At 49.0% G+C, this 14344-nt stretch overlaps 1 protein-coding gene across 2 annotated transcripts in view; it reads left to right on the forward strand.

Annotated features, from left to right (window-relative positions):
* Nucleotides 1-14344, forward strand: part of HTT (huntingtin) — a 159476-nt gene that overhangs the window by 126982 nt on the left and 18150 nt on the right. For both annotated transcript variants that reach the window (XM_039468122.2, XM_074395811.1), the window contains 10 exons: nucleotides 535-657; nucleotides 3086-3299; nucleotides 3717-3862; nucleotides 4989-5166; nucleotides 6121-6219; nucleotides 7099-7286; nucleotides 9414-9540; nucleotides 11602-11702; nucleotides 12603-12757; nucleotides 13196-13335. In XM_039468122.2, coding sequence (XP_039324056.1) covers nucleotides 535-657; nucleotides 3086-3299; nucleotides 3717-3862; nucleotides 4989-5166; nucleotides 6121-6219; nucleotides 7099-7286; nucleotides 9414-9540; nucleotides 11602-11702; nucleotides 12603-12757; nucleotides 13196-13335 — 1471 coding nt within the window. The remainder of the gene's footprint in view (nucleotides 1-534; nucleotides 658-3085; nucleotides 3300-3716; nucleotides 3863-4988; nucleotides 5167-6120; nucleotides 6220-7098; nucleotides 7287-9413; nucleotides 9541-11601; nucleotides 11703-12602; nucleotides 12758-13195; nucleotides 13336-14344) is intronic.

Consider the following 14344-nt stretch of genomic DNA (forward strand, 5'->3'; position numbering starts at 1 on the left):
GTATGTTGTCAGCACCTCCACTGCTGGCACCTCAGGGTTAATTAGGGACCGCGTGGAGCCTTGGTAGAGCCTTGGTACTCTACTTTCCTGGAGAGAGTTCAGCTTATGAATATGAATTTAGATTTCAAAAACCAGCAGCCCAAGAATAGGAAAGCAAATGTTCAGTCCTGCCTTCTTAGGGTCTGTTGCTAAGCACCTGCCCTGCCCTGGTTGCTGGGGAGAGATGAGCAAAGCAAAGCCCAGGGGAGGATGGTAAAGGGGCTGCTAACCCTTAGTGCTTCAGCTGTATTTGGAAGGACTATTGGAAGTTCACGAGGTGACAGGGAGACTGCAAGGGTGCCCAGGCAGGTAACAGAAGTCCAAAGGGGAGGACATGTGGTGTGGGGAGCCATAGGGCCGCAGCATGCTGGCTGTTGGCCCTCTCGGTTAGCCCAGTGCAGTGTTCCCAAGCACTGGCCTAGGCCCATAGCTCCAGGATGTGAAGACCCCTGAATGCCGCCCATCATGTTCCCTGTATCCATTTTTTCTTCCCAGGACTGGTACATCCATCTTGTCAAATCCCAGTGTTGGACCAGGTCAGACTCTGCACTGCTGGAAGGTGCAGAGTTGGTGAATCGGATTCCTGCTGAAGATATGAGTGCCTTCATGATGAACTCGGTACGGGGGGAGCAGTGGAGGCAAGGAACCCTCAACTTTTACTTGTGACTTCCAAGTGGGATTTGTCTCATCATCATATGACCCACTTGTTGACAGCACCTGTTGGGAACTCCACTCTGGATAGGGACAGAATGCTGGGGAGACTCTCCTCTGAATGGGGCTGGGAAGTGGGAAGGACTCCGTTTCAGATGGGGCCGGGACGTGGGGAATATGCTGATCCAGACGGGAAAGCACATTATTTCAGCCACGTTAGAATCCAAGAAGGCAAGTTGATTTCACTCAACCTTTCATGCATTTAAAGAAAATGGAGATGGTGGCCAGGTGTGGTGGCTCATGCCTGTAATCCCAGCACTTTGGGAGTCCAAGGCAGGCGGATCACCTGAGGTCAGGAGTTCGAAACCAGCCTGACCAACATGGAGAAACCCCATCTCTACTGACAATACAAAAATTAGCTGGGCATGGTGGTGCATGCCTATAATCCCAGCTGCTTGGGAGACTGAGGCACCAGAATTGCTTGAACCCGGGAGGCAGAGGTTGCGGTGAGCCGAGATTGTGCCATTGCACTCCAGCCTGGGCAACAAAAGCGAAACTCTGTCTCAGAAAAAAAAAAAAAAAAAAAAAAAAAAAGCAGGTGATCTTGTGTTATAGTCAGTTTTACTTCTTTGTTCTCATGGCAGTGAGGAAGGGTATTGGATTGGTGTCTGTCTTGATTCAGGATCTTTGAGATGTTGGAGAGTGCTCCCTCGGGGATTAGGAGAAACACAATATGGAAATGAAGGTTTTGTTACGTATAGGTTCTGGCGGGACATGGCATGCCTAGAGGCCCCCCCAACACAGGTCGGGGAGCATGTGAGGGAATGAAGGGTCACCCTGGGCACTCTGATTGGCATCTGTGGTGGGGAACATGAGCGGCAGGGGAACAGGGAAGAAACTGGATGGCAATTGGAAGCAGGCAACTGTGGAATTTGAAACAAGTTGATGGGAACCCTCTCTCAAGAGGAGGTATTGTTTTGAAATTCAGCTGGCCCCAAGGCTGGGTGTATGGTTTGGGATGAGAACTATTTGGCCTCCACCAGAGGAGCAAACACAGGATTTTATCACCTACGCTCCATGGCCAACACAGAATGGAAGTCGAGGTTGCATATTTGCCATAGACTTTGACACAATGTCATGCATGCCTTCAATAACATGTTTATTCTGGAAGTTGATCTTTAGTAGTCAAGGAGCCTCGGATGCAGTGAGATTTCCTCTCCCCATAGCTCTGTTAGATGTAGTGAGGTTCTTCGCCCTTCAGTCCCAGTTGTCAGAGGGCACCCTGCACAGAGCCAGTCCAGGAGGCCTTGGTGTCCCTGTCCTCCGCCCATGGGCAGGTCCTGCGAGCACCTTGGGTGTGGTGCAGCCATGGCCTGAGCAGGGATTCCTCTCAGAACTGCTGGGACGGGAGAAACTTCCCGGTGTGTTAGCCCTGCGTTGGTATGCAGCAAATGGAAGGGAAGTAGGCACCTGGGAGGGCAAAGGCATGTGGAACTGGAGTGGCTGCAGGTGTTCATGAAGACACCTTTCGGGGAAGGCAGCACAGCAGTGTTCTGACGTACTGAAGAGCTAAACTGAAAACAGGAGAACTCACCCAAAATCGGTTTGCTAAAAGTGTTTGTGTTAAGATTTATGCAGTGGAAAAAAAAAACAAAAAAAAAAAAAAGAAAAAAAAAAGATTCATGCAGTGAAAGCTAACTTACTGAGTGATAAATTTGCTTAGTAATTGGCTTATTAGGTTTTTCAAATTTGCTCTTTGGACTTTGAACAGCTGTAAAAGTTCTGGCTGTAAAAGAAAGCTTCAACTTTTGGCGTTAATGATGCTTTTCTGAGTATTAAACTTAAGATTGACGTTTTACCTGAAAAATTGGCCCCCAATCCTGAAATGGCTAAACAAAAAGGTTGGTAAAACATAATACAAATTGTCATAGGAAATACCATTTTTCCAACCAAAATTTTGGTATTCACATGGCTGCTTTTACTTATTTCAGCTACATTTGAACATCTTTTTCAAACTTTAGGAATTACTGGTGTATCACTGATGTCTTAGATGACACTTTAGCTTTTATTTTGATTTTCTGTTTTATGAATTAAAATTGTCATACCAAAATTTTTATTTCAGGCAAATCCAAGAGCATAAAAATTAAAATATTCCTTAAAATTAAAGTACCAAAAGAGAACAGAAATATATTTTACCAAGCATATATTGAATGGAATTGTTCAAATATTTATAACAGGCATAGAATAGAATATTCTTAAAAGTAGTTTTGACGGTGTGCTAATCTGTATTTTCTCAGAAACATTTGCCTTATCCTTTTTTCTGTTGTGTTTTTCTTGCCTGGTTGAATATTCATAATCTGTTGTTACTGTTTAACCTTTAATGCTCTGATTTCAGGAGTTCAACATAAGCCTATTAGCTCCGTGCTTAAGCCTTGGGATGAGTGAAATTTCCAGTGGCCAGAAGAGTCCCCTTTTTGAAGCAGCCCGTGAGGTGACTCTGGCCCGCGTGGGCGGCACCGCGCAGCAGCTCCCTGCTGTCCATCACGTCTTCCAGCCCCACCTGCCTGCAGAGCCGTCCGCCTACTGGAGCAAGCTGAATGATCTATTTGGTAATTAAAGTTAAAACAAAAACGTTGGCAGGGCCATTATAGTACTTTGCACCAAGTAAGTATACAATAAAGGCAGTTGATCTAGTTAATACATTGCAAGTGTTCACAGAGGTGGCTGAAGAGCAGCACTGCTGTCCTCAGCTCAGAATTTCTTCCTGTGCGTTTGCCACTTTGCTATTCACTGACATGGTGATGGACAGAGGGCTCTAAGCCCTTGGGAAGGCTGGGCTAAAGGAAGGCTCAGGGCAGACGCAGCCCACATCACATGCAGTCGTGTGGACATGTGTGCAGGTGTGCCCTTGAGGAACACTGTCTTGAACTTTCATCAGATTCTCAAAGAACAGCTTGACTGCCTTTTGAAGGTGATGTGCTTCCATGTTCATGGGTGCACCCACCCACGAGGGCCTTCTGTTTCAGGGGACGCAGCGCTGTATCAGTCCCTGACCACTCTGGCCCGGGCCCTGGCACAGTACCTGGTGGTTATCTCCAAACTGCCCACTCACTTGCACCTTCCTCCTGAGAAAGAGCAGGACACCGTGAAATTTGTGGTGGCAACCCTTGAGGTAGGAGGCAGCAACTGGGGAGCTCAGTGTTTCTGTGGGGAGGGCACACGGGGCTGGCACTAGAGAGAGTAAAGCCGTTTTATTTGAAAAGCAAGAGCTCTGACCAGTCCAGTCACTCTTCCATCTCAGCCTAGCAGTAAGTCTCATCACTGTCAAGTTATCGGGGCCATCCTTCATCCTCACCTCACCACTCCCCACGATGACCCTTGAGGTCAGCAAGGTCCCCTTCTCATCTGCACCTGCAGTGTCCCATGGATCCTGATTTTAGAGACTTGAACAATAACCATCTAGAGGTATTTTATATCTTAAGTTGGCCTGGGCATGTCAGCCAAGGAACACTTGGTTTGTGTAATTAGCCCCCAAAGTGTGTACACATTCTGGATGCCTTAAATTTTGGCCTGTATCCTTAAAGGGCCAGCACTGTGTTGCTCACCCTCAGCAAGGACACACTCTGTAGACCCACACACAGCCTCTGCCTCCACCTCACACCAAAGAAAGGGAGGAGTCCAAAGGGCATTGGTGCCGTCACTCATGAAATGGTGAATACACCCCATTCTAAACCACATGGAGTCAGATGGTTTCTGATCCCTGTCCTTTAGGTTTCAGCTTAGTGGGGAGGTGGGAAAGCCAGCGTGTGATTACAGCACAGGGTGATTGCTGCCGATTATGTTATGTGTAGCGGACAGGCCCGCTCTGCAAGTACACATGTAGCTGCTGTGTAGCCGTTCTGGCATTTGAACCCAATGCCTGCTATCCCTAGAACCTATGTTCTCAAATTCAACTCTGAGGCTATGACAGAGGCAAGCCCTGGTGCTGAGGGAACCCCAAGGAAGAGCCTCTGGTCTCGTGTAGCCCGGGAGAGATTTCCACAGGAGCCCGCAGTGCTGAAGGAGAGAGAGTTAGCAGAGTAAGCGGGAATTCTGGCAGAGAGGAGACTGGAACTTTGGGGAATAGGTGGGTCAGGACCGAACGTAATGGAGCCAGGTCAGAGCTGTCCTTCTGGAAGGGCAAGGGCATCTGGACCCACTGCCCCTTGATGCGTTGGTCAGCTCCACCTGTGATTGGCATAGCTTCCCTGAACGAAGGTGCATGAGTGGGCATTCTGTGACTCGGTTCTTCCCTTTAGGCCCTGTCCTGGCATTTGATCCATGAGCAGATCCCGCTGAGTCTGGATCTCCAGGCAGGGCTGGACTGCTGCTGCCTGGCCCTGCAGCTGCCCGGCCTCTGGAGTGTGATCTCCTCCACGGAGTTTGTGACCCACGCCTGCTCCCTCATCCACTGCGTGCACTTCATCCTGGAGGCCGGTGAGTCCCTGTCCATGAACAGGTTCCTACCCTAGTTCCTGTCTAGTTCACAATGTTTTTATTTTGTGCTGCCTGTTTGCCAGGTACTAAGCTAGGAATTGAGAATGGAGAGGTAGATAAAATATGCATTATGAAGAGCTGGGCCCCATCTCTTAATCTCCAGTGTATTGGAGTCTACACTGGACTTTAACTTGAATTTGCCTTTTTAGTCATTTTATTTAGATTTTAAAGTTTTAGCTTTCATCAAAAGTACTTCTAAATTTTATCTCTGTGATCTTTGGTCTTAGCTGTTTCATGCATTTAGTCTTAAATGGTCATAAGATTAATAAGATTGCATTCAGAATACTACTCGTTTTTTGTTAAGAGTTTCTATACTGCATTGTAATACTAACATACTAAAAAATAAAAGCAACTTATTATTTTCAAGGAACAGCATCCTCAGCAAGGGTCATTAGCCACAATTTTAAAAAATTTGGACATCATAGTTTACATGTTAGAGGGCATTTTGAAGCTTTGTATTTTAAAATTAAACATGATAGAGTGGTATTTTGATGTTTCATAATTGTTTTCATCTGTGCATTTGTAGCCAACTTGAAAACAAAGATCCAGACTTCTTAAACACCAAACTTCTTGGGGGTTATAGTAATGCTCTTGGCAGTCATGAATCTTGAGCTGTCTAATAATAGCCTCGGGGTGAGAGATGGCCAACAGGAGACAGTCAGGGGACTTAGAAATCAGAATGAAATCTGAAGTACAAATCTTCATACATTTACCACTTACCAAGAGATTGGCCCCTCAGTCTAATATTGTCTGTCTAAAATTGGTTCTAAGAAATCTAGGCTAGTCTATCTATCCCTTTGAACTTTTGTGAGGCTGCACAAACGTACAATTTTGAATAAAAAGCATGGATAGAAGTGTGTGGAAATTCTTCTGTTTGTTCTGTTGTAATTTTAGTTGCAGTGCAGCCTGGAGAGCAGCTCCTTAGTCCAGAAAGAAGGATGAATACTCCAAAAGCCATCAGAGAGGAGGAGGAAGTAGATGCAAACACACAGAGTAAGTCTCAAGAACCATTTTTTTCTTACATGTGGTTCCTCCAGGACTTATAAATTGCTCACAGAGCTGTGGACCGACGTGAGTGTGCACTCCTGGAAGTGCCCAGGCTGTGTCCTGCGGCTCCTCCCTCACTGCCCGCGAGTCTTGAGTCGTTGCTTGGCCACGCTCCTTTGTTTCCCAGTGAACACCTTATCCCTACACGTGTGGCTGTCTCTGACCCTACAGACCAGCTGGGATGCCGCTGGGGAAGCCCTCCCTTCCTTCCAGCACTTTCCAGCTGTCATAGACTACTGCTGGCCTCATCATAGAGGGTGAGCCAGAGGGCTGGGGACCAAGGCCAGAGCTGAGGTTCAGGACCATTCCAGCAGTCCCAGCAGAAAATGAAGAAAATGACATGGTCCAGGTAGATATGAAGGAGGTAGAAATCTGCAGGCCTCCAGTGGCCAACTCAGAGTCTAAGCAGATTACACAATTACGGCTTAAGCAGCTGGCTGTAGGTCATGCTTTCTACACTGGGCATGTAGGATGTGGTTTTTTTTTTTTTTTTTTTTTGAGACGGAGTTTCGCTCTTGTTACCCAGGCTGGAGTGCAATGGCGCGATCTCGGCTCACCGCAACCTCCGCCTCCTGGGTTCAGGCAATTCTCCTGCCTCAGCCTCCTGAGCAGCTGGGACCACAGGCACACACCACCATGCCCAGCTAATTTTTTGTATTTTTAGTAGAGACGGGGTTTCACCATGTTGACCAGGATGGTCTCGATCTCCTGACCTCACGATCCACCCGCCTCAGCCTCCCAAAGTGCTGGGATTACAGGCTTGAGCCACCGCGCCCGGCAGGATGTGTTTTTAAAGTCCTCTCTTAACCATGGTTGCTTGTTTAGATCCTAAGTATATCACTGCGGCCTGTGAGATGGTGGCAGAAATGGTGGAGTCTCTGCAGTCGGTGTTGGCCTTGGGTCATAAAAGGAATAGCAGCGTGCCGGCGTTTCTCACGTCAGTGCTCAGGAACATCATCGTCAGCCTGGCCCGCCTGCCCCTTGTCAACAGCTACACACGTGTGCCCCCACTGGTGAGTCTGGTTTTGCAGAAGACCAAAGTACAGGGAAGCGCACGGGTAAGCCCTGGGCTGGGCACACTTGAGAGGGCAAGACAGAGTCCCTGCAGCCCAGATGCTGTCTGCTGTGGTTGTGATGCCAGGCTGCTTTCCTCAGGCACCACAGTGGAGGCTGTTAGTAGAAAGACTGGGTTTTATGAAAGGAACTGAGGCACTACATCACTAAGGGATTAGTGTTCGACCTGATTCTAGAGCAACTAGACTACTGTGCTTAATGGCAGACCAGAAATCACACCCCCTCAACTGAGCGAGATTTTCCTTCGGAGATAATCCATGTTTTTCTACACAATTTTGCTGTTGTCTTCAGAATCAGTTTGAAGTAGGTGTTATTGCCAGACTGGGAGCTCACGCCTGTAATCCCAACACTTTGGGAGGCAGATCGCCTTAGGTAGATCGCCTTAGGTCAGGAGTTTGAGACCAGCCTGACCAACATGGTGAAACCCCATCTCTGCTAAAAATACAAAAATTAACCAGTCGTGATGGCACACACCTACAATCCCAGCTACTCAGGAGACTGAGACAGGAGAATCACTTGACCCCAGGAGGCAGAGGTTGCAGTGAGCCAAGATCATGCCACTGCACTCCAGCCTGGGCAACAGAGCAAGACTCGGTCTCAAAAATAAATAAATAAATAAAAGTAGGTGCTATTGATCAAGATCCTTGTTTCAGATAACACGAAGAGCTTAGCTTGAGGAGAGTGAGGCTTGATGGAGGTGGGCTGACTTCTGCCCAGTGAAATGGCATCATCCTCCACCATCAGCCTGCTGAAATAAGATGATGGGAACTGTTCCTTAAGGACTTCAGCATCCTCAGGCAGGAAAGAAAAGTTGACTCAGCAGGCATGAACCAGCAGGTGTAGGTCAGTGAGAATGGAGCCAGGTCCCAGGGAAGAGGCTTGTGGCCGCCTGAGAAGGGTGCGTACCTGCTTGTGTGTGCATGCACATGTGTGTATGTGGCTGGAGAGTCTGGGGAGGCTTGCTCCAAGGATGCAGTGTTTGATCCTGAGAGATAAGGAAGGTTCTGCCCCAGGGGATGAAGGTATTGCAGATGGAGGACTCATTCCAAAGAAAAGGCCCGTGCCTGGTGGTGCTGGAGGCAGTTGCAAAACAGGGAGTTGCAGGCCTTCCTGGGAGGAGAGCAGCAGGAGTGCTGGACAAGCAGTCCACCCTTGCTGCACGGGGCTTGCTCTTGGCCCACACAAGGAGTCACTGTGGGTTCCGTAGCATCTGGTTCTGAGACAATAACTGCTCATTGGGAGGGGCTCGGGGAGACCGTGCAGGAGGGCACAGTCTAGATGTCCTGCCATCCAGAACATACTTGTGAATATGCCAGGACGGGCTGCACGCCGTAGATAAAATCCCTTCAGCAAGCGCTGAACCAGCGTTGAGGAGTGCCCTGAGTGCAGTGATCCGGAAGGCAGCTGTGGCAGGCACTGCAGTCTCCCCCTGGGCGGATACCAGAGAGTTTTGCAGGTCATTATCATAGAGCCACTGACTGTGCAGATGGGCTGTGGGAATCCTGGGGTTCCGTTGGGTCCTCTCTCCCCTCACTGAAGGCGTGTCCACTGAGCTGGCCAGACATTCGGCTGATCCTGCTACTGGAACAGCATCGAGCCTGCCTCCAGATTCTTCTGTGGATGGCTCTTGTTTGCGCATCTCATGCCCAGAGAACTGAACTTCAGAGTTTCTGGAAATGAGCTGTATGGTTCACTCTCGTGCCTGCTTGTCAATAAACATATCTGAGCTGAATGTCGTTGAACACCTTCCTTTATTCTAACACACCATCTGCTGTTTGTGGGCTTGGGGTGCTGTCTTTAACTCCTGCTTGCCTCTCCCAGCACTCTCTGAGCCTCAGGATGAGGACAGGAAGTGGGAGGGCAGAGCAGATTTGGGAGGGCCACTTGATGGGGAGGGAAGTCCTGGGAAGCAGTTGGAGCTGTTTTCTAGGGAAGAAGGTGCCAGCTCTTGGAAAGTATTGGGATAGTGAGGAGGGAGCCCAGTGGAGAGAAGTGGGCCTTCCCGCTTGCTCTCAGCATGGCTGTCCTGACTCGATCTGGGTGTTGTCACCTCCTTTTCATCTTAGGTGTGGAAGCTTGGATGGTCACCCAAACCAGGAGGGGAGTTTGGCACAGCATTCCCTGAGATCCCTGTGGAGTTCCTCCAGGAAAAGGAAGTCTTTAAGGAGTTTATCTACCGCATCAACACGCTAGGTACCCTTGGGACCTCTCCTTCAGGTCACCATTGTCTCGACGTTACTGGGAGAAAATCCAGAGCCCCAGAACTGGGATCTTCTCATTTGACTCCAGAAAAGATTTAGGGCATGATAATGATACAAATCTATGTGAATGCATTTCGCAGTGTCGGCAAAACTCCTTTTATACTGAGAAAAGAGATCCAAGTTCCTGTGTTTATGTGACTTTAATCCCAGCCTTTTGTATTCTGGGCTTGTTTGAAGTCAGGAAAGGTTCATGTGTAATGGACAATGTGAGGCCAGATTCTGCCTTCAGATTTTGCACTCAGGCTAAACAGTTGCAGCGCTTGTATGAGAATGTTTTCTCGTGTTCACTGGTCTGATCCTGTTGTGTCTCACTGGTGCCTTTTCTCATATGGGAACAAGCAGACGGGAGCAGATGGAGTCGGGTCTCTTGGCACTCGCCTTCCCCAGAGCCTAGAGGCAGCATGCGGAGAAAGCGGGCTTGGGCTCAGTTGGTCCTGGTCTGCTTCCAGCCCTCCTAGCTGAGCAGCGCAGGGCAAGTCCTTTTAACCTCTAGAAACCCTCAAGTTTTGTCAAATTTGTAAGATGGGGGTCATATCTATTTCATAGAATTGTTGCAGATTTAGAAACTACATTTCTAATTACTCCTTATTTCTAAAAAAGTGCCTAACTGAGTAAGTCACCACTTTTGCCCCTATTTTATGGCAAGAGGTGTGATCTTGTGGTGGGATTGTAATTGGTCAGTTCTCAGTGGGCACCCCTGCTGTGGTGTTTCCTGGAAAGTTCCTGTCTTGTGCTAGAAAGTCTGGCAGGGGCACCCTGACTCCACTGTCCAGTCCTCTCCCCTGTCCCTCAGGCTAATACAGATTTGAGGCTTGTTTTGATCCCAGAAGGTTGTGGCAGCAGACACCACGCCTCTAGTTTCTCCTTTGGTTAACTAGACCATTCAGTGTCCAAAGGGAGCCCTGAGCGGGAACTTAAGCCAGCTGCCTCACAGAGCTCCTCCTTTTCCTGGCTGTGAAGATCCATGTCAGTGGCCTCCTGGTCTCTCCCTGTTGCCTCACCAGAGCTCCTTTGCTTACTTGGGTGTCCTCACTCTGGAGCTGCCCTTCAGACGTGCGTGACCCAAGACTGCTGCAGCCCTGGTCCTTGCTCGTGCTCCTTTTCTTTGTTCGTTTTTTCCCTGTAGTGTGAATTGTTGTATTGGTCTGTGTCTGTATCTATGTCTGAATCAGTCCTGTGTGCCGTTCCCCTCTGTCTCTTGTTTTCATCCCAGGGAGCCCGATGTCCATTGCTCTAGTTCTTCTGTCCCAAGCACCCCAAGCCATTGCCGTGGCCTTACCACGAGTGGCGTGGCTGCCTCAGCGGTCATGATGGGGACATGAAGCACAGCTGTTGGTTAGAGACACTTGAATGTAGCTCACCAGTAGGAATGCTCGAGCGGGGCCTATTGGATGTGCTTTCCTTGAATCCCTGTTCCTACCTCGATACACTCTTTTTGATCTGTTCTTCTAGACAGGTCAGAGGAACCATTGCTTTGACTTTTAAATTTTTAGCAGCTTTATTGAGGCAGAATTCACGTACTACAGAATTCACTCACTCCAAGCAGACAGCTTGGTGGCCTTTAGTTTTATCCACTGTGTGCAGCCAGCAGCAGTCTCAGGAGTGGACTTCAGGGAAGATTTTGGCCCATCTGGTGAGCGGGACAGAAGTGGCCCTGGCCCTGCACGAGGTCGCCTGCATGGGTGTCCCTGCCCTGTCCCTGTGTCTGCGCCACTGAGGGTTGACCATGCTGCTAGGGCCGAACTGGGCCTGTATTTCCTGCCTCTCACGTGCCTCAGACGGTGCAGCTGATGTCTGTGTGCTTCGGTTTCCTCAATGATGAAATGGAGGGAGTAGTGTTCCCCACACCGTAGACCTGTGTGGGGTTTAAGGGATTCACTGCCCCCGGTGTGGAGCTTGCTCTAGGAGCTGGGCTGTGCTGGCGTAGCTGTCAGCTCTCCGTTGCAGGCTTGAGAAGGCTTGACACTGTCTCATGTAACATTTATATTTCTAGGCTGGACCAGCCGTACTCAGTTTGAAGAAACTTGGGCCACTCTCCTTGGTGTCCTGGTGACCCAGCCCCTCGTGATGGAGCAGGAGGAGAGCCCACCAGAAGTAAGGCCACACCCTGTGCTGGTTGGCACCTGGGCAGTTATGGCCGCTTGCAGGCCTTTGGTGGTGAACAAATTAAGGCAGGAAGCTGGTTTGTTTCTCTTACCTTATTTTTTAAAGAGTAACCAGATGGTGATTTGACTGATATTCCAGAGCAGGGACAAAGCCTGCTGAGGTTTGGGGGCTGCAATTACCAATGGCAAAAATGCATTTTATTACAGTGCATTCCATGTTAAGGATCAATAAGATTGTGTCCATTCTGGAAAACATCTTCTAGTTCTATTTGAATTGAAATGAAAAGGCACTTTATAAAGGCCATGAGTAGTACCTGGTTTCATTTTTCTAACTTCTTGCAGAGATGTTATTAGGCCTCTTGAAGTGTTCTCATACATTGCGTTAACATGACGTTAGTAATAACTGCTCTGGTAAAGTGAAGCCAGCAGGGTGGGAAGTTGTGGGATGCAGGTCCTTGATTCTGTTAGAGGGTGTGGTATGAACTCGCAGAAATGACAGTTTGGAGGGTAGACATATGTCACAAATCATCAGGATTGTCTTTAAATTCATCCATAGAAACTAACAGATTGTCATATGCAGGGCCCCTCAAATGTATGAGGGAATTCAAGGATAATTTATTAAAAAGGAACTCATGTTTGGCGTTTTGTGCCCAAAGGAGTCCTTGATTTGAAGAACGGACATTTGGCCATCAGATGGTCTCTGGGCACATATGTAGAGGCCTTGCCTTGTGCCCTGTGAGCTCAGCCTGGCAGAAGCCCCTTGGTAGCACTTAGGGCTCCTCTTCCTCCCTTCGGGGCCAAGTGGACTCTGGGTTCTGCAGGCATGTGCAGGCAGAGCTTCTTGTGGGGTGTCTTGCTGCTCTTGTTGACGTGTGGACTGTCCTTCCAGGAAGACACAGAGAGGACCCAGATAAACGTCCTGGCTGTGCAGGCCATTACCTCACTGGTGCTCAGTGCAATGACCGTGCCTGTGGCTGGCAACCCAGCTGTGAGCTGCTTGGAGCAGCAGCCCCGGAACAAGCCTCTGAAAGCTCTCGACACCAGGTTTGCTTGAGTTCCCACATGTCTCCGGGACATAGCAGGTGCTGGGGACAGTGGGATCCCTGCTGACATGTCCAGCAGCTTCACCCAGGCCGTTTTTCTTTGTTGCTAGACTTGAAAACACTGTGCATGTGCATATGGTCTGTGCAGGAAGTGCAGACCCAAAGGTGGCCTCTTGGCCGGTGAGGGGCTGAAAACATGATAGGAACCAACATGGGGGTTATTGAGCGCTTAGGGGTAGATGTTAGCAGAGCAAGAATGAGCGAGCAAACAGTAGAACACCCACGTAAGGGCTCACGGACAGGTGCTCACGTAGGAAGTGGGTTTCAGTTGGTATTATGCCAGGTTGCTTTAGGCAAAGTGGAGGAAAAATTCTGGTATTTTTCACTTGTAAAACTTTGAAGGAAACAAAACATTATTTACCTTTGTTTTGAAATTTAGGTTTGGGAGGAAGCTGAGCATTATCAGAGGGATTGTAGAGCAAGAGATTCAAGCAATGGTTTCAAAGAGAGAGAACATTGCCACCCATCATTTATACCAGGCATGGGATCCTGTCCCTTCTCTGTCTCCAGCTACTACAGGTACCTGAGGGGAAGCGGGGGCAGTTGTACTTGGGCGGGAATGAGAAAAGGCCAGCATGACCATCACACCAGCTACGCAGGAAGACCCGAGTGTGGCTTGAGCTAAATATGCTGTCCCGTTCATAAGCAGGAGGCTTATTCAGGCCCAGGCAGGAAATAAAATCGGAAATGAATTTGAAGCATTATCTCCTTGCAGTCAAGATGTGAGAAGCAACGGAATTTTCGTGGGCTGTAAGACCCGCAGGTTTTAAAAGCTGAATTAGTTGCTTATGTTAAGAACTCAATCGAATTCGTTTACACAAGCCAAATCTCCGGCTTTTCCTAAGGAACCACGTGTGGCAGTGCCTGCAGGGTGGGCACAGCTGGGCGCGAGCGCCCTGCTCCCTGCGCCTCTCCCCTCCCTGGGCCCTGTCTGTCGGTGCCGGCACTCCCACCAAGCTTTCCGGTTGCGTGCCTGCCCCATCACAGGCACTGGAGTTTGTCACCTGGTTCAAAAGAAGGGAGTTTTGTGGGGACTGGGGGATACATGTTTTTCACTGAACAAGTATTGTAGCACAGAGTTTTGTGATTCCCTAAGTAAGTTATTTAGGATTTTAAGCACCTTGAAGGCTTTAATTGCAGAAAGTTGTATGTGGAAGCGCAATGTGTTTATGCAGTGTCTGTGACCCCCAAATGTAAACATTGTAAAAATGTAGGGCGCTGAAGTAAACCGAGCACCTGGAAGGCCATGGGTCCAGCCTTCAAGGAGCTCGTAGGTCAGGAGGACCCAGGAGCAATGACCTGTCATAGAAGGTAGAGAAGAGGGGCACAGAGGTGGGCAGGCGGGGGCACACACAGGCAGCTCCTGGAGCTTGAGGGGAGCAGGTGCTTCCAGAGAAGGGGGCATGGATGGAGGCCCCTTGAAATGGGGTGAGTTGATGTTGGGTCTGGCAGAAAGTTAGCTGGGGACATGCAGCTGGAGGCTGGCACCTGGGATTTGGTGGGGGATGCCCAGCAGAAAGACAGGAGG

The sequence above is a fragment of the Saimiri boliviensis genome, chromosome 3 (assembly GCF_048565385.1).
Source record: "Saimiri boliviensis isolate mSaiBol1 chromosome 3, mSaiBol1.pri, whole genome shotgun sequence".
Taxonomy (NCBI): domain Eukaryota; kingdom Metazoa; phylum Chordata; class Mammalia; order Primates; family Cebidae; genus Saimiri; species Saimiri boliviensis.